This window comes from Sebastes umbrosus, chromosome 21, assembly GCF_015220745.1.
Source record: "Sebastes umbrosus isolate fSebUmb1 chromosome 21, fSebUmb1.pri, whole genome shotgun sequence".
NCBI classification, from domain to species: domain Eukaryota; kingdom Metazoa; phylum Chordata; class Actinopteri; order Perciformes; family Sebastidae; genus Sebastes; species Sebastes umbrosus.
In genome coordinates, this window is record NC_051289.1 from 4,606,657 (window position 1) to 4,629,882 (window position 23,226).

Sequence of the window (23,226 nt, forward strand, 5' to 3'; positions counted from 1 at the left end):
ACTGTTTTTTGATTCATATTACATGTGATGGCCCCTTTGTTTGGATAAGATTCATTTTGCACTAAAGTTCTTAATAAAATGAAAAAAATACTCAGTATTGTCAAGTATTTAATTCACACAGGAAAATAAAAAAAATAGGCTTTACCTTGTGGTTATTTCATATAGACTATTTATTTATTGAATTACCAGAAAAAACATGCTATATTGTCATATACAGTATATCATTATGGAGATATGAAATTATGTATAGACTTATTGACAGCATAAACATTCTAAATGTGTCTCTTTGTATTTCCTGCCGTTAGTGCAGTAGCTGACAGGAAGTAAACTTGGACCAAAGCTGTTGCCCTAGCAACAGAATGGCAATGATGAGATCTATATCATCCTAGAACAGAGGTCATAATATCACTGCAATAATCACTGCACTGGCCTGTATTCACAACTCTTTGTATCTGACAAAGCTCTTCTTCTATCCCCCGCCACGCTCTCGGTGATGAATGGGGACTATGCATCACTGTTGGTATTGATTTCAGATCATGTTGGAGTTCTCTGCACCAACAAACACAAAGACAGGACCACCGGTCAATAAATCCACCTCATGTTATATTCATGTACACCTCAACCAGAGTTTTACCTCCTGCACCGTACTGTACTGTACACGGCAACACGAGTTAGCATGCAAGAGATGAGACACAGATGGTTGAGTAGAGAGCACTTTAAACATGAAAGCACACACATATATATAGACATGTAATGCTCAGGTGAAGGTTATTCATACAGCACTATTTCTGACATGTTAACATTGTATGTGCCTTTATTTTGACTTTTATGCATCAATGAGTCTAAAATTTATGTTTATAACATTTAACCTGCAACGACATTACACTCGGAACATGCACAGGAGAACCAAGTTCCACGTCTTTACAGTGTCAACTCTCTATGACGGAGGTTAAAGGAGCTGAGAAGATCAGACAACTTGCTCAATCTTAAGTTTTGCAATCTAAAAAAACATGATTTTATCAAAAAGATGAATGACGCTGTTATAAATACTACTAGATTCTACTTTGTGAAAAGCTTATTTTTACCGTGCTAGACAGCTAGCTTGCTAATATAAATCACACAGCTCAAGCTACCGTTTGTTAGCAAGTACTAATGTTATTATTAGTAACTAAAGGTTACTGTTACTACTTCAGTGATGATAACAATAAGGCCAACATTTTAATGTGGGAATCCGAGAAAAAAAGTTAAATATGTTAATCTTAATGATCTGATGCTAACTCCTAACTAGGTTTATGTCTATTTACAACTTGGGACACAATGATAGTAGAGGCGACTTCTTTTACAGTTTTTGTTGGAGTATAATGTCCATGGAGAACGCAGAGTCAATTTGTCTTGAGAAAGAGTCACTCTCGGCATAAAAAATAAAAAAGTTACACTCATAAATTTCAACAAAAAGCAGCACAGGTGCAAGGTTTGGTATGTCTGTGAAATGGAGGAAAAATGATTGACTGTTCTGACACTGTCATCCTACTCAGCCTGTCCTACAGGGCCTAAAGTGACAATAAGCATCGTCAAAAACAAGATCTCACACCAGTCCAACTTTGAAGTACTGTAACTGTATGTCTGCTGTTAATATCCTACTTATCATGTTCATCTGCCGAAAAGCCCTCTACAAGTTTCTATCATCTTCCTGGATCAGTCCTGTCAGTTTTTGTTTGAAAAAAATGTCAAGCACCTGTTGTCACATAAACAGCGTCTCCCTCTATAGGCAACATAATCCAACTAAAACAGCTCACAGTGTAATTCCTGGCAGCACCCAGGACACAAGCTTCTCCAGACAGAAAGCTAATTTGGGGCAGAGAAGAGACCAGAAGAAATCAACATAATCTAGAAGATCCATCCATTATCTGTAACTGCTTATCCTTTACCGGATCATAGGGAGGCTGGAGCCGATCCCAGCTGACATTGGGTGAAAGGCGGGGTACAACCTCGATCTAGAAGACCCCATTTAAAATCACGATAGGATTGTGATATCCTATATTTAATGTACCTTTAAGGTGCCCAATATGTTGAGCAATAACTTTCTGTAAACAAGTTATGTTTACAAGGATGAGAAGATCTTTAACCTCAATATCTCAGTTTGCAGACATCCGTCAATCCTCTAACAAATCCTCATTCAAATACCATCTAAGAATACATTACTGAAGCAGCTGATCGATAGTCCAGTGTTGGTCATGTATGGTTTTCCTTTTGTTCCTTTTCCCTGATGATGGGCCTTGAGGCTATATGGTTATGGAAGATGTGTATGAATGTGAAATTTATTTATGTTTGGAAAATTTGAATGTTATTAGTGTAACATAAATATGATGTTGTATATATAGTATGTATGTGATAAATGTAATATACTTGATTTAGGACCCCAGGAAGACTAGCAGGTGCCATTGATTTCAGCTAATGGGGATCCTTTTTAAATAAATAAATAAACCTTATAATTCAAAGTCATACATGGACAGCAAATACAACTGATGATGAGAATGATGGCAAAGAAAGGGGGATTTAAAAAAAATGCGAATGTGATCACAAGAAACGACAACAGCTTGATTTATAATTCCAGAGTAAACAGACAAATAAAAAACAGCCCAATAAAAGCTGTTTTTTTGCAGAGTTGTAACGTTTCTAAACCACGGACAGCGACAAAAGGCTGCTGGTCCTTTACCTGAATATCTGGCAACGTTTCAGGCTCCACCAGGTGCTCTGGATGGCTAAACATGGATTATAATACCGGCATTTTGAAGAGGGAAGGTGACCCTGGTGGAAATTATAAAAATCCTTTTCACAAACACAAACAAGCATAGTTTGGAGTAATGCTGTGCAGTTTGCAGTGCAACTCTACTACATGAATGAGGTGGATTTCGGCTGACAGTGCCATTAATTCCTCTCCTTCCAAGGTAGACCTGAGTTAAAACAGCATCCATCCATTATCTGTTACTGCTTATCCGTTACAGGATCGTACAGGGAGGCTGGAGCCGATCCCAGACGACATCGGGTGCGAAGATCCCATTTAAAATCATGACAGTATTGTGATATTCTATATTTAACGCACCTTTAAGGTGCCAAATATGTTGAGCAATTAAAATAACTTTCTTTAAATAAGTTCTGTTTACAAGGATGAGAAGATGTTTAACCTCAATACCTCAGTTTGCAGACAGAACCGTATAACTCAAAGTCACACACGGACAGCAAATACAACTGATGACGAGAATGATGGCAAAGAAAGGGGGATTCAAAAAATGCTAATGTGTTCACAAGAAACGACAACAGCTTGTTTTATAATTCCAGATTAAACAACCCAATAAAAGCTGTTTTTGTGCAGAGTTGTAGCGTTTCAGCACCACAGACAGCGACAACAGAGAGGAGAGTCACTGTTTCAGCACCACAGACAGCGACAACAGAGGAGTGACTCCAGAGTGAGTCACTGTTTCAGCACCAAGGACAGCTCCAGGAGGATGCTCGTCCTTTACCCGAATATCTGGCACCGTTTCAGGCTCCACCAGGTGCTCTGAAACGGCTAAACATGGATTATAATAATGCATAATGAAGAGGGAAGGTGACCCTGGTGGAAATTATGAAAATCCCTTTCACAAACACAAACAAGCATAGTTTTGGAGTCTGTTTGCTGTGCAATTTGACAACATGACAGTGCCATTAATTCCTCTCATTCCGAGATATACCTGGGTTAAAACAGCATCGTGACACATGCAAAAGCAGCACATGATCAACATCTAACAATATGCATGTAGTGTTAAAACACCTGAGATGTATTAAGCGACCAGACAGCGCCACTGAGCGTTGCGTTGCTCTGCAAGAGACGCAGATGACGCGTCATTTATTGACAGACGAGCCAACCAATTGATGCGATGACGCACAAGTTTGACAAGTTTGCCTTCAAAAAGGAGGAACAGCAAAAAAGGGGGCATTAAGTAGAGATTTTTTTTGGCTTTGCAATAAATAGATCATGCACATTTCAGACTGGACTGCTGCGTAAAAGTAGATTTGAAAATGGTCCCTATAATGAAATCGGATAAGTTTTCTTACATCCTCGTCCTCGCAGCGCTGCTGGTACTGGATCAGCCGAGGTCTCTCGCTCCCCGCCGGCCTCTCACCCTCCACAGCTTGCCCGAGGAGATGACTCGCCTCTGGAGGGTTGTTGGGGAAGGATGTGTTGGTGTTGATCTTGCCGGTGAATCTCTGATACAGTGATGCCATTTCGACTATTTGTCACACGAAAAAATGTCTCAATCAATAAATGCAAAAAAAAAAAAAAAAAGTCCAGGTTAGAGGAGATTAGAGGATGCTTTTAAAAAAGAAAAAAGAAAAATCAGTCCAAGCTGTGTTTAGGATTCACAGCACGTTCTTTCTGGCTCGCACCGATGCTGCTGCAGCGACACAGTTTCCACACTTTCCTCCCAACTCGATGCAAAAAGAAACCTTACTGGAGACCGAATAAAGCTCTCAAGATCACAGAGAAACACAGAGAAGCCAGCCAGCCTCGGAGATATCCAGACTCCCTGTTTCTCCCCTCCCTCGTCGGTAGAAACAGAAAGAAGTGACCGCTGATAAACGTTCAGGGACTAATAGATCTTTGCCTCACAAGAAGTGAGCTGCTGCTGATGAACCAAACAGCTGCGACGCCAACATTAACACATCAGATATCAAGAGGTTTTGCAGTCCAAACTTATCATGACTTTGCAGATAGAGTGGGCTCAAGTGTGTCTATTAGTTTCTTATCTTTCAGCCTCCATTCTGGGTCTAACAGAGGAGGCTTCGTGCAGAGAGCAAGAGTGCCCCCATGTGGAGGAAAAAACACACACAAGAGAAGTTAACAGGCATGGCACATTCTCAGAGAGAGAGACCATAAAATAAGAAGATTAATGTGTCTGACATCACTCAGTGAGGTTTCACTTTCAATCTTAAAGCTTACAGGTTTCATGACAGGTGACCAATGATACTCATTTTGGTTTCCATTCCAACATAACTGGTTGATCTCCTCCACTAATTCAGCAATTTATTGAGGTCAAAATAAATTGATGTGCATTCAAATGAAGTGTTTCTGCATACAGTACTTTTTTACAACCTTAAACTTGTATTCATTTTTAAACCTGGGGCTATATAGTGAGAATAGGGCAGCAACTAATGATTATTTTCATCATCAATTAATCTGCAGATTAATCCCTTAGTTTGAATATGCATATATGATTTCCCAGAGCCAAAAGAGATGTCTTCAAGTTATTTGTTTTATCTAACCAACAGGCCAAAATCCAAAGATGTTCGGTTTATTTCCAAATATGACAAAGAAAAGCATAAAATCCTCACATCTGAGAAGCTTGAAACACTTAATGTTTGGCATATTTTCCTTGAAAAATGCAGAAAATATGTTGTCAAATGCGTTATTAAAATACCAATCGATTAATCAGCTGATTACACTGTTGTCAGGCTATTGAATAGGCGTTATCAGCTGCTATAAGCCCCTTAGATGTGGGTCAATAGGGGCCTACTACTACACCCACTAGTAGGTTTTACCATCTATTCACATGGTAGTTGACCAAAAGAAGGAATAAAAGAACATGACAGGGACCTCTAGGGTTTTCACCCAGGAAACCAACAAGGTGTAGTTGTCTTTGTGTTCGTAGGTATTTTAACCAAAAACACTGTGTTGTCCCCTAAACTCAAGTGTTATTTTTTTGTTTTGGGCCTAAACCTAAATAAATTATAGTTTTGTTGCCCAAACCTGTTTTTTTTTTCTTTTGCCTTAACCTAAAGAAGTCGTAGTTTTGTAGCCTAGACCTAAAGAAGCTTTTTTATTCATGTTCAAAACGTAATGTTTCATTCAGTTTTACAACATGTAAGAACGTTTTACTTTTAAGTTTCACTTTCACAACGTAGTAAGTGTAGTTGGCCCCTAATGACCCACATACTGTATATGGTGCATATAGCGACTGAAAATGCCTATTTAATGGTCTGATAACAGTCAAAACGGGTGGATTAATCAACCAATAATTTAATCTCTACATGTAAAAATGAATAATGAAAAACTACAGTTACATCAGAGTTACCAGACATTAAAAAAACAAGTATTTTAAAGCAAGGAATTCCAGATACAGATGGCAAACATTCAAAAGACAGAAAGAAAACAACCAAAACTGCTACTGTGTGTCGCTGGATGACCCGATACCACATCATTCAGCTTTATTTGTAATCCCATCACAAGAAGAGTCATTTTGCACACAACAGAATCTGTAATCTGATTTGATTTTGTATGCCCTCCGTCACACACACACCTCCCTCTGTGTACCTAACACGCTGAGCATGCTGGGAGTTAAGCCTCGCAGATTTAAAAACACAGAATAACTCAACCACATATACAGACAAGGCCCAGGAACAGACACTACTACTTTGGAGATGCTTAAAGGGAACATCCTCCTCCTTTACATCCAGCAAAACAACTCACATCTGTTCGGATTTACCTTTCAATTAAGCCGACTTCCTCTAAAGATTAAAACACACCCTACTGTACCACTGCATGACTCGATTACTCGGCTGCAAAGCCACATATACACAGACAGCACAGACTCCAGCTCTGCTATGCCTCTGCAAAATATTTTACCATTGATTTCCTAGAAAGGTTTCATAAAGGAAGAAAAAAAAAAAAAATGCTGCCATGTGTTGCTGCACATCAAATCCATCTCAGAGTCTGGCAAATGAAATTCAATTTCCAGGCACTGTAGTGATGTGATTAACAAGAAGAAAAAAGGCTTGGTAGCAAGATTTACTGCAGGAAATCCTGAGGGTACAGATGCAGTACATTTTAAGGTGGACTGAATATGTGTAACATCGTCAAACTGATAAATAAAGATTGGTAACTTCCTGGACATGCATCGTGGTCTGTCTTGGCCCTTCCTGCCACATCACCTTATTAGATTACCCCCATCATATCGATAGAGATCATAGAAAGTACTAAACAAGATTTCCAAAGGCTTCCCTATAAAGAGTTAAATGCAGCCGGCTGTGGCTCTCTGAGCAGATCAGCCCTGCAGCAGCTGGGCGGCAGAGGGAAGAGCTGTGCGGTTTAATCCCTGCTCTGTTTGTGGGAAAGGACAGGATGATATCAGCTGAGAGGGGACGTCGCAAACTTCCAGAGGACGAAAGAAGCAAAAGAAGTGACTGAAAACAATCACTGTGCACTTCTACTTAGAGTAGTACCTGTATATCACAAAATAGAACAAAGAGAGGATTTAGAATAGCTGCTGCTGCATTGCGTATGACCCACAGTTCTCACTGAGTTGCCATGTAATAATCATGCATGAATGCAACCTTCCCTGGCGAGCCACTGTGCTGGATTGCTGGAAGCCAGTGACCGGAAATTGTGTCAGTATTCTGCTCAAATAACCCCTCTGTGTGCACTAATTAATTTTTACTCATAAAAAAACCCCAAGCCAAAGACAATAACTACACTCAGATATGCAATAGCTAAATTAGGAGCAGTGGACAAACACTGCCATCTAGTGGGTAAATGCAATATAATTAATTCATGCATATTTACTTCAGAATAAACAGCTTGCCCATGAGTTCACATCGGCCAACGCATCTCCTTCTGTCAAACCGACCACCATGATTTATGACAGCTTCTCATTTCATGCCACAGTGCAAGAGCTGTGCTTTTAAAGCCACATGTCCCTCCCTGGACAGGAACTTTACTTTGGAAGGCTGCAGTCTCTAAATCCTTCCCCTCCGTAAAGAGATGAAGGTGGTGTGTGTGGAAGAAGCTGGCACAGCGAGGTGGCAGACGGAGTTGTCGGGTCACTGGCCACAGTATTTCCAGCAGCTGCCAGCACATTTTAAAGTTATGGGACTGCCAGACAGCGATTGATGCGGCCCGGAGGGAGGTGGTCAATCACCCTGACAGGCTTTAAGTAACATGAATTAAACAAGAGGATCAATATCTTAGATGTTGGGTGGTGTAAGAAAGATGCTTAAGATTTAATGAGAACAAGATTTAAAGGGCCATTTCACCCATGTTGAAAAAAAACATACTGTAGTTTCTTCCCTTAACATAGTTTGTCTCAGTTTGTCCGTTTTATCACAGCATATGCAGCTTTAAAGGTGCTAAACTCGAAGTTCAGAACATATCTACTGCCTCCATATGGCAACGGCTGAGCCAGCAGCTCACAGTTAACATTGCTTACAGCGCTAAAAGTGCAAACAATGGCAACATTGTGCTGCTCACAACCTTGAAAATTATTATTATTATTTTTCGGAATCTACAAAAACATGTTTTTCTCGAAACAGTGTCCTGTTACTTTGAATAATCGACAGATTCTCTGTGAAAAGTTTTTCTGAGGAACTATTTTTTCAGTAGAAAGTCGTTCAGGTGAAAACAAAAACTCAAAACCCAGACAAATTAAACCAAAATTATGAGCACTTGGGTGAACAGACCCTTTAAATTGAATTTTAAAAATAAGTTAAAAGGGAAGTCATATGGTGTTGCCTCTTTAATTAAATGCGCACATATGCTACTCGAGTTAATTAATCCACCTGGAAAACTTGAAAGACAGAAAAGAGAGGGGGAAGTTTGCCATCTGTATGTGAGGTAAAAGACAGGTTTGACCTTGAAGGAGAAGAAGAAGAAGAATGCATTGAAGCTGTGATGGGAGCAGGCGTTCGCAGCGGGAGCAAAGGTTCAGAGAGCGCGAGAACTCATGAATTTATACTGTGGTGTCACATTTCTCTGTTGCGGTCCATTTCTCACTGAGAATACTATCATAAACCTCCACCTTCAATCGCGAGCTTCACAGAGGGAGGATCAATCTGGCCATTACCCGGGATACTTGGGTCTGTTGGACTTCTATTTTATGACAAGAGAACCCAATTTGCAGCTGCGGTCGTTTTACACACCCTTACATCTGTCCCTAAGTATCCCCGAGATGTCGCAGCAGCAATTTAAAAATGTGGTGGTGTATAAGTCTGATAGATTTAAAGGCTTCTTCCTGGGTGCTCGCATTCTCAGGAAAGGACAGGCTAAGTTTCAGCTTCAGATTAAAAGCCTTTTTTCCTCTTCTATGTGTGTGTGTGTGTGTGTTTGTGGCCGCTGGCTAGAGGCTTGTTTTGAATGACAGGGGGAGATTGAAGGTGCTGGAGCCTGACGCCGTTGGACTTAAAATTAAATGGCCAAATTAATAGGTGCTGTCACTTGTCGCTGTGAAACCACCTCCCCGCCTCAACAGCAATCCGACGACAACACTTTTTTTTGACGGGCACCTCCATCTGCCCAATGCAGCGGCACCAATCCCTCATGCCGAATCAAAGCATTACGACGGAGAAACAAATCTTGGAAAATGACAAATAGCAAGACGAGGGAAAAAAGTTTTGACAAATCATATTTTGCTCATTCTGCAGTTTTATGATGTGTCTATATCAAGTGTGGAATTTCTCTGGCAAAGTGACATGAAGCATGGCAAATTGAGTCTCAATCCTATTTGAAATGGGCCAGATAAAGTCCCCGGGAAATTTAGAGGGACAGAGCGAGCGGGTAGGAGGGCTGAAGGGGAGAAATAGAAAAGAGCCCGGAGCTGTGAGCGGGCGTGAGCGTAACGGTGGGTGAAACATCAAGCACATATAAAGTGTAAGAGGCACAAAGGTAATTTGCAGATGCAAGGCGGGAGGGAAGGAAAAAAAAAAACTGCATTTCAGTTATCTCATGCTTCTCTGTTGACTTGGATCCCATTTCCCAAACGGGGCCAGCAGAATAATTTCACGTATGGTGGAGATGGGGTTCCAAGTAAGGAAAGTCTGTTTGCGGAGGGTTGATTTGTCATTCTGGCGGCTCAGCAATAACCCAACAAATCCACTAGCAGGGACTGAATAAACATGTGAAATCCTAAGTTGAAAAGGACTAGCTGTGCGCGGTTGATACTGTAAAAGTCCTGGCTGTTGAATCTACGCCTGCTTTTTCGAGGAAGGCCATGAATCACAATAATAATATACAATTTTCCTTTTTGTTTCTTTAAAAGGTGCTAAATTCAAAATTCAGAGCATTAATATATCTGCAAACAAGTATTTGCTATGTAAAGATATAGAGGAGTAATATCTACCTGAGGAGAGAATGAAGTCTCTCTCCCTCCCATTTGTTGACATAGTCGGGTCGGCCGTGCATGCTTTTAGTGCATGTTAGTGCATGTGAGCGTGCCCCACTGGCAAGCCAATCGCCGCCACTCTGCACTGATCTCATATGGCGGTTACAGCTGATAACGCAGTCCCAACCCATGGCGTCGTTGCTTAAGTGTAGCGCCCACCCTCCAGTTCCTCCTCAGGTAAACACCATAGACTAAATATAAAGACGGACAACGCGTCTCCACTTCCTCCCACTGTACAGAAGTGAAGCCAAAATATCCCGGATTCGGGAGCAACCATCTTGAGATTAATACGTCATTTGGAGCCAGAGTCTGCACAGTAGTGATCGGGCAGGTGGAGCCATGGCATCGAGGTCACCCGCCCGAATCAATCGCGAGCCGAGCACGCCATGTTGAGAGCCATGTGGACGCAATCTCTCAATCATAGATATGCTCTGAATTTTGAATTTAGCACCTTTAAAACTTAAAGAATGGTAAAATCATCTTTTTCCACATAGTATGTATTCTGTATCAGCTGGTTCCATCTCTTCATTGAAGCTATATGATGTTTCAATTGAGTGAAATATTCAAACCCAAGACACATTTTTTTGCCACGCTAACAGCTAACGTCAGTCTGACGGTCCACCACTTGGTCCGGACTGAAATTCCTTAAGTGTGAATACTTTGGTTTATGACCAAATACGTACAAAACTAAAGACATTCCCATCAGTCTCAGCTTTTCTGTGCACTTAAGAAAGGTTGACCTGCTAAACGTTAGTATGCATTGTCACGGTGAGCATTTTAGCTGAAAGTACAGCCTCACAGAGACGCTAATGTGACTGTAGACTCTTAGTCTTTTCTCAACATACAGTTTTTCCCTTTTTGTTTGGCCTAAAGTAGCTCTAACTCTTCATTGTAGATATATAAAGTTTACACTTTAACTCCAAGACATAATTTTATTTACATTTACTCCAAATTCAGTCTGACTCTATGGTACATCTTTAAAGACTATATTTAAATTGAAGTTCTGCGGGTTTGAACAATGTTTGGCTGCTCAGCATGAGCCCACCAGTGGGCCGCTGCTCATTAAGAGGTTTTAATAGCCTACTGTAGCAGTCACTTCATAGGAAGTGTTATCAGGTGAAAAGCATGACAAAACAGTAAGAACTCCGGCGTCTGGCTGCAGCTCCCCTCGCTTATTACTCCATCGCTTTTCTTGTTGTTTTGCTGCGAGCGCCGCAGACTGCAGCATGACACACACCCCGAGCCCCTCTGTTTATTTGTACCTCCAGATGTCCTCAAATCATAACTGTGAGGTTATAAGGTTTACAGAAGGCAAGGCCGGGGTGGGAAAAGAAAAAAAAACACAGAAGGAAGATCAGAGAGAAGAGTGCACAGAGAAAAGAGAAAAGTGTAAGAGGGGGCGGAAAGAATGAAGATTTGCAGTATACCCACACACACACACACAAACACACCTTGGATTTATGATCGTGAAAAAGCTTTGTTATTACTACAACAACCTGCTGTTGCTATCTGATGGCTTTTTAATTTGTTTTACGAGAGGATTCCAGTCACAATTTTGACTCGAGGCCAAGTGAACTGGCCAGAACGCATTAGCCAGGACTTCAATTAGCACCATAAAAAATCCATATATTCAATTCCACATTAGTCATTTCTCCACTCAGCTTTTTTTCTGTTTGGTATTCTGGCTCGAAAAGTGAAAAGGTTGCATGAATGACAAAAAAAAAAATTGAAAACTGTAGATTTAAAGTAATTATTGATTTATTTGAAGAGAAGTAGGACTTAAATGCCACAGAGGAGCTGCGCCAGAGACAAATGTCCGCAGAGAAAATCACTTATTCATGTTCCAGCCTTTGCTGTGTGTTGCAGTCAATCATCTGTCATTTCAGAAAATCAATACTGAATCTCGCCTTTTTTTTTTTTTTCTTTTTTGGTAATATATCTCCCATTTTTTACACAACTCATCTGCCACATAGCACAAAAAATATTTCTTCACGCCGGATGAAACCTGAGTGGAATTTGTAAGGTAAAACAAGTGTTTCTCCGATAACATTTCTATCAAAATGTCATTAAAATACATTCCTACACTCTGCTACACACTCATCCACCCCTTCTCATTCCTTACTTAAAGCATCTCTAGTGTTTAAAGTGAAGAACTTCCATCAGGGATAATAGTCCATGAGCTGGAAACCATTTTAATGTAACGGAGTGATTGGAATTAGACACATTAGCTGGGAAATGAGACATCTTAACATAGAGTAGTGATGTGTGTTGTCTGCCTGGGGAGGTATGAGGGGAAAGTGGGGGAGCTTTGTGTTAAATCTGGGACATCAAACCCCTCAGACAGGCCCGGCTGCTGCTACTAGGGCTGCAAATCATCTCATCTACGAGTATCAAACGGCTGACCCCGGGCTCCGGGACACGGGGGAGGAGAGCACTGGATCCAGTACATCACTGTTAAAAGTGCACTGGTGACTAGTTGATGAAACAGTACGTTCTGAGACCGGGGGATTCAAAATGAAAGGGGACACGGAGAGAGCACAGGAGGGTGATACCTGTCAAGATATGAAGCAGCATGAAGCTTGAAATAGATTTTTTTTTCCAACTTCAAAATACATGTACTGTCCCTGAAAAAGTGTCAAAGAAGCAAAAAGTGCAAAAAGAAAAGCAACTGCTCAGCTGATTTTGACTAGTATGATCTACAACAGTCACCGTAAAATATGACACTGCCCTTTTCTAAACTACCGGTCGCTGATATCTGATATTAGCAATAAAAGGACAACTGCAGCTGAGATATACACTTCCACTTTAGCAAATGGCCCACTCATGATAATTTGCAGCAGGCATCACTGATAAAAGCAGTTAAATAAGTAAAGCTGGGTCCTCTTTTCAAAGGGGACATATTATGCTCATTTTCAGATTCATAAATTGTATTTTGGGTTTCTACCACAGACTGTAAAAGTGTGCGTAGTCACCGTGACGTCACCCATTGGTTTGTGGACTACGGCTTTGAAGCCTCAAGTGACACAAGAGGGTGGAGCAAAGTACAACCGAACGTTGAACAAGACATTTTTAGGCGACCAAGAAGGTTACAATTAACTTTCCGCCCTAAAGCATCCCCTGCTTTATGGTCTATTTGACTCTAAATGGGACCATAATTTACTAAATGAACATCATGCTGTATTGAAGAAGACTTGAAACTAGTGATTGAGACCATAAACTCATGTTTACAATGTTTACTGAGGTAATAAATCAAGAGAGAAGTAGGCTCATTTTCTCATAGACTTCTATACAATCAGACTTCATTTTGCAACCAGAGGAGTCGCCCCCTGCTGGCTGTTAGAAAGAATGCAAGTTTAAGACACTTCAGCTCTGGCTTCACTTTTCAGACCCCGGAAGTTGCCCACTGGTTTCTACTAGAACATGTTTACATGCTTTAATGTTCAAAAAATACATATTTTTTCCTCATACTGTCTGTCTGAATGTACCTGTATTCACCCTCTGTCTGAAACGCTCCGTTTTAGTGCCTGTCTCTTTAAGCACCCCTCCTGAAAAAGCCCCGTCTGTTCTGATAAGCTTGCAAGAAAAATATGGCACACCTTTGCAACGGTAGTTCTCAAGCTGTGGGCGATATATTCTAATGAACCTGCATGCGACATAGGAAGGGGAGCCAGATCTCTAATGGCATGTTGAATCACATGTTTTCTGATCCAGACAGCTCACAAAAAACTGACTGTTGTCTTATTTCACAGTTTGTGGGTTGGTAGACACTCCAGATGTAACAAATGTATGAGCACAAGCACTGAAAAAGTGAATTTCTCATCATATGTCCCCTATGCAAGCAGATGTCCGCACATTATGCTCAAGCACCCAGCACATATTGACCACAGTATAATGCACCGATGGCCAACACAGTCAGTAATGCAGAATAATCAATAACATTACCATAATTTGACAATTTACAAATTAATAATCCTGTTTATTTCAGCAACGTGCTGATTATGTAACGTTAACGGTGACAATCTGTGATTTTCTGCAATAAAGCTGAAGATGAAGTAACTTTGTAAATGTTGCCTCACAGGAACTCTCCAGCAAATATGGCCTGGTTGTTTGTTGCCTGCTGTTTATTTGAATCAGCCGTTGCATAACAGGGAAGCAGGGATACACCAGCTATGAAGTAGCTCATGCTTGGCCTCTTTGAAATTGGAAATGTGTTGAATCCTGTGTGCAGGCTTAATTTCAAAAACACCCAGGACCATCAACATTACTCAATGGCAGAAAACGGGGATGTCTGCTGTGTTTTACAGAACAAAACTACATAGTCATGATTTATCAATTAAGAATGTAATGATACTATAGCTTTAACTTCAGATTTCCTTATGAAACCTATATGCTGTTATTAGTTGTAGGTAGCCTTCACCGATTCCCAAAAGTTGTTCAGTTTTTCTTTTTACTCGTGTATGTATGTGAGCATGCAACATGTTTAACTTTATGTCTTTTTATATACTCCAACAGTGTCTGCTCCTGCCATCTGACATATTGTTCTAGCTAATTAAAGTTAGGGTTGGTAATCTTGAGCAACTTGCATTAGTATGCTGGATTTTAAAAGTTATCCAACCACAAATCCGAGCCCAGTGTTGCCAACTCTTTTCCAATGAAAGTAGCTAGCAGCACTAGCTCCAAAAGTCCCTAAATCTAGCAAGAAACATAAACGAACATAAACATATAAAGACAACATTTGGCCGGGAGTGAGGATGTCTTCAAAACGTATAATGAACGTAAAGGAACATGGCTATTGTTAGCTGTCAAGCTATCATCTTGTGGTGATGTCCAATGAGTGCATAGGCAGAATGCACGCAGGTAGGCAGGTCCCCGTTTATTACAGTCCTGCAACAGCCACAGATACTGGATTATTTTCTTTCCTTTTGTCAAAGCATTTGATTTATTGATTGCTGTTGGGATGTAATGACAATTTCAATAAATATAACAAGAAAAAATGTTTTTGAGGAAGATTACGTACCTTATTTACAGCATAATCTGAGCATGTGTCATTTGACTACAGTTCATGAAACGCCACTCAGAGGTGACTTTAGTGGTGTAAAAAAATGCAATGTATATGTCGATCACTGCACGTTACTGTAGCTGCTTCATTTTAATCTTAATTGTTATTCACAGTTGCTCTACTTGCTCACACTCGCAATGTAATTGCACTGGAGTTGCATCTTGATATTTGGTGCCCGTAGGCGGTTAGTTGTTGTTACGGGTTTAAACTGTTGAATTTCTTTTAGAGAGTCCAGTGAACCACCTCACAACCATGAAATGTCAGTATTTTAGTGAAAAGCTTCTCATTTATCCTCAAAGCAATCTGAAACTCATGTAATTCGCAAAAACACACCACTGCAACCAGCCAAGGCCACTTGACGAGTGTGTTGCAGCAGCGTATATGTCATCCCCAAACAAGCGGACACAAGCACTAAAAGAGTCACTTCTGGCCCGAGCCACGCTCTATCAGACCCGCTGATGTGACACAACTTTGATGGGCTTCCAAAGGGTTCAAATGAAGGGGGCGAATAAAGTAGGTAAAAAAGATGAGCGGAGGGAGGCTGATTTAACGAGACAGGTGGAGAGTCTGATTTAACGTCCACCTTCGCCCAGTAGCCTTGAGAGTAGTGAGTGAGTTATGAAGCAGACGGAGACGGCGCTGGCAGCACAGTCCAGTGGCTTTACCCGTCTGTCCACTGACAGGATGGTCCAGGTGTGCACTTAGAACGCAGATCACTATTAGAAATTAACTTTTTTGTCCACCTGCCACTGTGGCAAACCTACCAGCCACTCAATAGATTACCATTGGGTTTTTTTGGGGGCTGGTGAGTGAAGCAAATCCTGCAGCTACTTTTATATCTAACCAGCATTTGGCTGGTTGCTGGTGCTAATTTCCAACCCTGCTGCAGATTGTAATTAATATCTCAATCAGAATGAGAGTGTTATTATGTTAGATCCATAAAAATGGCAACAATTCAGCTAAACAAAAGAGCAGGAATACAAAGTCTGTTTAGAGTGAATTAGCTTCATGCAAACCACATGGGCCCAATAGCGCTAATAAAGAACAGACTCACAAACACTCAGCTGCAGTCACAGATTCGGCTCAACAGCATGCACACTACAGTACGAGTGCCGCTTACCATTTTGGAGGTGGTGGTATCTATCTGCCCGGTGGCAATTAGCATTGACATGGCTGAAGTGGCAACAAAAAGCTCCTCCAACACTTCTCTCCTCTTCCTCAGTATACAGAAAAAGTCCTCCGGACAAGTGCTGAAGGAGTGGGAGGCTTCCCCTAAAGTGGGAGGATTAGTGGAGCCCTGTTTCACCGAGTCCGAGACCCCCACAGTCAGCTGACTAGCACACTCCGAGCACACTTCCACGTTAGCCAATCAATCACATAGCGACAAGGATTTGGTCTGATGCGCGGAGATCCATTCGCCGGGATGGGTTCTTTGGAAATGTGTGCTCCCCAGCTTCACTGGCTCCGGCTGTCTCTCTCCCCCCCTATTCCCGTCGTTCCTCCACAGCGCTCTGCCTATCCCCTCTGTGACTTTTCACAGCCTACCTCATTGACTCTGCTCCCTTATAGGGTCCATCAGTCTTTGTCTCTCCAAGACAAGTCGTCTTCTCCAACTCTCACTTGTGGTAGCCGCAGACGGTCTGTGTTTCACTACTCTCTTCCTCGTCTTTCTCAGTCTTATCCCTACCTTTCTCCCTCCCCGCTAAGCTCTTCCCCACAAGAGGCTTGCTGTATTTTTTGTTTTTTTGGCAGGTTCAGCACCTGTACTAAATTGGACGTATAAGCGTAATCTGTCGGGCTGGCCATGGGAGAAGCATCTGCCAGCAAACACAGCCAAACAGCATTCTTTACATCTCCATCACAGCTTTAGTGAGGCAAAGGTGTGTGTATGTGTGAGTGTGTGTCTGCTTAGATTTGGCAGGTGGGCAAAGAGACAGAAAGACAGCGGGAGGGAGAGGAAAACACAACAACAGACGGGAAACTAAAATGTCTGTGCTGATAAAATAGCAGAAATGCAACAGAATGCAATAAAGAGAAGCAATAGAAGTTGTCATATTATGTTTGCATGACTCAAGTTATTGGATATTGAACACGTCTGCAACACAACTCGCACTAGAGTTTGTGTTTGCGGCGGAATGAGGCGTCTGCTGCTGTCCAACAATCTGCAGATCAATTTAATCAGTCCCTGTGATAGGCTGTAATAAACTGGTGGCGATATATCCGTGCCACAGATCGCACCTCGTAAATTACCTACCCTCTCCTCTCTGGAAGACTGGTCCAGGGCACAGCGCAAGGACTAATCTAAATTTATGTAGCATTTATAGGTACGGCGCGGTAAGCCAAAGTGCCGAAATGGAACGACCTGTTGTACGTTGGCCGAACAACTAGCCGGGCCAGCAGCTAGTAAATGAGAAGCAGGGCCGGGATTGAAGAAAGATTGAACAGTTCCACTGAGGGCGGCACAAACTTTAGGTGATAAGAAAGTTCTGGAGGTTTCCCATGAGGTTCAATTTGCTCGGTCAATATTGGTCCAACCTGCAAACTTTTAGGGGCTTTACTTAGTCGAGAAAAAAACAGGGACAACAAACTGGCTGTCACTGATGAACACCATTGCGAGGTTGACAGAAATGCAAGTTCAGGTAGCCACGGTGCGGGTTGGAGGAAAGATTTCAGGAACTAGGCTCATTCTGCCAAATAACATATATTCTCAAATAAATAGCCAGTACCCAAATGTGTCGTCTGGTGGAACAAATTAAAGGCCTCAGTATGCTTAAAATGAAGTGCTTGTTGCATCATTTAACAGCATCGATCCAACTTTTTCTGTATTTCCACATGGAAGTCAAAGTCATTTTCTTAAGGTGATAAATACTGTATTCGGTGAGGATCGATCACATCATGGCGAAAACCCCTTTCTGCTTCGGAAATTGGGACAGACTGTGTTGGACAAACTTAATCAAACAATCAATCACACCAACTTCCAGCTAAATTTGGCCCAGAGTGTGGCTACGTTAAGCAACAGTGCATATGTTGCCTAAATCTCGACTCAAGATGCAAAAGTTCTGCCTTTGTGTGTTTTTCTTTGTGTGAACATAATCCAGGCAGCGCTTGTGTTTGACGTCACAATGTGATTGGCCAAACAATTTAGTACTATGTAAATTCTAGTAAAAAGGTTTGCATTTCAAGCACACAGAATTACCACCTTGCTAGTTAAGTTGCCGTTTACGTCCATGCCAGTCCAAAATGTCATAACTTCATCATTTTATCCTATTAGACATCTGTGTGAAAATGTTGTAAATATGGCCAAAATGTTTGACCTTTGACCAGTCAGTTTGACAGTTCATCCTCGAGTCCAAGTGGATGTTTGTGCCAAATTTGAAGAAATTCCCTCCAGGCGTTCCTGAGATATTGCACCATTGCCGTCTCGGAGGCGTACAAAAATGGTAGTTAATACAATGGCTTTCATAAAACAAAAGCCCAATTTACATGTTCTTATAAACTTATTAATTCATTCAGATCATTCAACTTTGTATTATTTGATTTAAGCTCCCGTTAATGAAACTCACTCACTCACACTCTATGCAGATGTTTCACAATAAAAGTCTGTGAAGTGAAACAGGTAAGGGAAGAAATGATGCAACCTGAATTGCTGGAGGGCTTTTAATGTGAAACTCATTAGGGAACTGGAAGAGGTGTTCAGTAACATCAAAAGCAGCAATGGGAACCTTACCGCAGGAGCAGATTGGAAAACAGGGAGGCATCTTACTGAAATACGACCCAGTCGACATAAAACAGAGTAAATTGGATGGAAAAGCCTCCAATAAAAGCTTGCTTCTCTATTCAGCTGAGGGAAAAATAGTGAAAGCACTATATTATCCAGGAATAAACCCTACAGTAAAATCAGCAATATCTGAGAGACATTTCAGGAAATCATGTAGTAAAAACTCAGCAGGTCCATCTGGTCCATCTAGAGACCTGGCTCAGGAACTGCGGAGCATTTTTCACCTTGACGTCAGATGTTTCAATACAGACAGATAGTTCCTGCTGCTGCCAAAGAGAAACGCATTCATCCGACGTACAGTCAGTCCTACTTGGATATAAATTGTATTTTATGGTTTACAAATTCAACAGACCATGTGATTAGTTGTATTCCAATCATGAAAGCTAAAGTAACTAAATCGGCTTGCTCGATGTATTTCCTTGTCGGATTATGTGTTTGTGTATCGAATTATGGTGACAAACAAACAGATCATGTCATCAAATGTACATTGAACGCTTCCCAAAGCCAGGCAATATTTGATCAGTACACAAATTTCAACTTAATCCTTTCTGTATTCGTGTTAGAGATTAATCGGAGTTAAACGCATTTGCTTATTTCAACATAATTAGTAATAATTTTAATGATTTTTTTCAGTATTACAGGACAAATTCTAGTCTCTGCAGAATTTATGTGACAAAGTCATTTACAGAAAGAGCAACAAAAATAGTTGAAAGCAAAAGTCATTAAAGATTAAATTAAAATATCTTTTGTTAAGTAATATAAGGCAAAGGATATTGTAGCTGTGGCACTAAAACTTTGACGTCCTGCCAGGACTAATGGCTTGAAAAAGAGAGTTTTGTAATACAAAGACATTGTAGTCAGGGGGGATCGATCACATCATGGCCGATAGCCAATCAATTTATACAGTACAGGTCAGTATCGTTGCCAGAGCAGCTTTATCTCAAACCCCTTTCCTGCCACTGAAATCGGGACAGACTGTGTTTTGGACAACCTTTGTAACTTTCCAAAACAGACAATCGAACAATCATACCGACTTCAAGCAACATTTGGCCGGGAGTGTTGTTGTGTTAAATTATGCAGCGTCTTTTTTTATTCTTTACACAACTACTTCTGTCACCTCTCGCTTATACTTGAATGTGACACCATGACTGCTTTTGATGACCAAAAAGACTGTAAGCTGTTATTTTTGTTTGGACGATTCATCACATCGAGATTACAAAGACATGCAAAAGACATTCTTGGATGAAGAGGTAGTGTGATCTAGCCAGGATGAGGCTACAATGTCAGGGTCTATGCTCCATCTTAGAGCGTGGCCATTTGAAACAGGTGTGAACATTTCTGCCTTTGGACGACGCGTCATGTAATTTCATTTCACAACCATGTCTCCTAGAAATAATGTTTATAAACAACTAATTTGCAACAGCAAATTCAAATGATTTTTTTCTGGTATAACATAATGAGGAAATGTTAATTAACCTATCTGACAAGTCAATGTAATATTGTTATTATTACTATTGTACACATTTTAGTCTCTATAGAAGTTATTTGACAAAGTCATTACCAGAAAAAGCCGCCAAAATAGTTGAGCCTAAAGTCATTAAAGATGAAAAATAGTAGGCAATGGAGTGACTAATCTGCAGCTGGTGGAGCGTTCACGGTCGACGGAGTATCAAACACTCATCTGATATTGTGTCTGGGCTGTTAACTAATACCTGGCTGAGGACACGGTTCTCCACCTCAACCCTTTAAACCCATTCATTCCATTATTGAGCACTGACTTTTCAATTCCCACAGATCACAAGAAAGGAGCGAGGAGACAAAATGAAAAAAAAAGTCCCCGAGGTCTGAAGAAGCACTGAAGGCAATTCCAACATATTGTCTACGAAGATGAAGCCGGAGCCAGCCAGGTAAGACTAAACTCTCCTTAAGGGAAGAAACTGAGCTAAAATGAAAATCCTAATCAGATTTTCAAACGGTGGAAAAGAAACACACAGTGAATGCTTTTAAAATGCCCAACTGGCAAATTTAATCCAAGCATCAAAAAACAGGAAGCAAAACATTTAGCCCGAAGTCATCCCAGTGAAAAATGACCATGATGTAGAACAAATCCTTTTCAGAGTAGCTTTCCATTTTTTTGATTAGCAAGCAGTTCAGCATTTTGCTAATTTAATCTGGCCCCTGAATTGAATTTGTATTACAGCCATAGTTAATAACTTGACATTCAGCGTACGACTGTGCTATTTAGATAAGTGATGGGCCTTCTCTGAACACCCACATGCTTCTATAACAAATTGCCCCATTGCTCATAATAAAACCTTTGTCTGAGAGACTCGCTGCTGTTATATTTTAGTGGAATTGTTATTAATAGGACCATCAGAATATAATGCCAGGCCCATATGTAGAGATATCATGCGTCAAAAAAAAAAAGAATCTTTAGGGAGGTTTTGGGGAGATGAAGGAAGTCTGCATTCAATGAACGGCTTGTGATTAAAAGATGAAAGTTGTGACTTGGCTCCAAGTTTTTCTTCTCTCTTGTGGCTCATCTCAATTACTATAGAGGCGGTTTAGAGGGGAACGGAGTCAGTAAGTACGCCGTAAAGAGGCGACGACGTGGAACGCTCAAGGAAATTTTTCATTTTTTAATATGTGGAGGACAGTGACTGACACTTCAGAAAGAGACAAAAGTCCCAGAACACAGTATCGCCACACTATGGAGAAGCTTTCCACTAAAGAAAGGGCTCCAATCACGTCAATCAATCACGACTGGAGAGCAATAACCTCACAGCAGATAAAGCCCCATACACTCCTACTCTCAGGTTTAAAGGGAGGAAGAGTCATTCTTTTGAAATCTTTAGGCTCATCCTTTTTGGTTTAATGGTTTCCTCTCTAAAAATGTAACATGACCAGCCGGATGGTAAAGAAAACACAAATAATGTGCTAATCATGCACGAGTTCCTCAAAGTACAAATGGCTAAAGTAAACACTTACATTTTGCAAATTTTACTTTTAAAGTCAATTTTATCTCTGGATTTATGTTGTTTTCCCTCAGTTTTACCCACTTATTAAAATTAACACTATATACCCATAAATAATAATACATTTTTAATTGGTGGTGCTTTTCAGGACACACAAGGCCACACACAAAAAAACAGGGACCCAGGGAACAAAATATAAGAACAGATAAAATGTTTGACTTTTTTAACAGGGTTACCATGCATGTTTACCTCGTATAGGGTTTGAATAACACTGGCTTTTAAATGCCAATAAATAGCAACATTTTAAACCTGAGTGGAGCCAAAAACAAGGCAAATACTGAGTCTTTTCATGCCTTGAAATTTACAAAAAGCATTACAAATATTAAGAAAAGTGTGGTATGGCTCATAGGTCAAGCTGTTCTCATACACCATTCGTACCTATGAAAAGTAACACACTGTTTTTGTGTATACCGGTATCCCCTCAAAATTATTTTTTATGTAATCCACATAATTGGGAACCAGGAAGCATAAAGAGCGACAAACGCCATGTAGGGAGCATGTTGGGGTTAAAGGGTGGGTCAGGAAACAAGAGACTTTTGCACAGGAGACTGCTGTTCACATCCTGTGTGAAACCAGAAGTCAACGTTGACTTATTTGTCACTTAACTTCCCGTAGTGAAGTAACGGCACTTCTGAAGTTATTTTAACCTGAACCACAATCTTTTCCTGAACCTAAATAAGCAGTTTTGTTGAAGAGGGAAGTTTATTTTGAAAAGACCGAAGCGGAAATTGACACATGTTGCTGAACATTTGGAAGAAAATGCACGAAGAATGAGGAATAATTTTTCCTAATATATCATACGTTATTTGAGGATACTACATTTTTAACTGCAAAAAATCTACAATTTCTCTCAGGTAAGAAAACATCTTCACCAATCAACCTCCATTTGTCAAAGTACACCTTCAGTGTGACATTTAGCTCCTATTAGACAACAGCAGCGACAAAGTAATAATTTAATGAGAGGTCTGCAGAGAGAGATTAACGGAGCTCAATGCAGCCTTCAGTAAAACAATCTGTCTTGGACAGAATAGATGAGGGACAATGACTAATAGCCTTTTAAGCTGACTTCTGCCTGACGCAGAAGGGTAAAGTAATTCACTGACACCAACAAACAACTGGCCCACTCACTCAGCCGAGAGGGTGTTTTAACCAAAATGCTGAGAC

General features: G+C 40.7%; 1 protein-coding gene across 3 annotated transcripts in view; it reads right to left on the reverse strand.

Annotated features, from left to right (window-relative positions):
• Positions 1-23,226, reverse strand: part of LOC119480558 (dipeptidyl aminopeptidase-like protein 6) — a 239,993-nt gene that overhangs the window by 163,620 nt on the left and 53,147 nt on the right. Inside the window, exon 3 of one of the 3 annotated variants that reach the window (XM_037756936.1) lies at positions 4,096-4,271. The exons of the other annotated variants lie outside the window; for them this stretch is intronic. Within the exon in view, the coding sequence (XP_037612864.1) occupies positions 4,096-4,271 (176 nt within the window). The remainder of the gene's footprint in view (positions 1-4,095; positions 4,272-23,226) is intronic. 3 annotated transcript variants of the gene reach the window in all.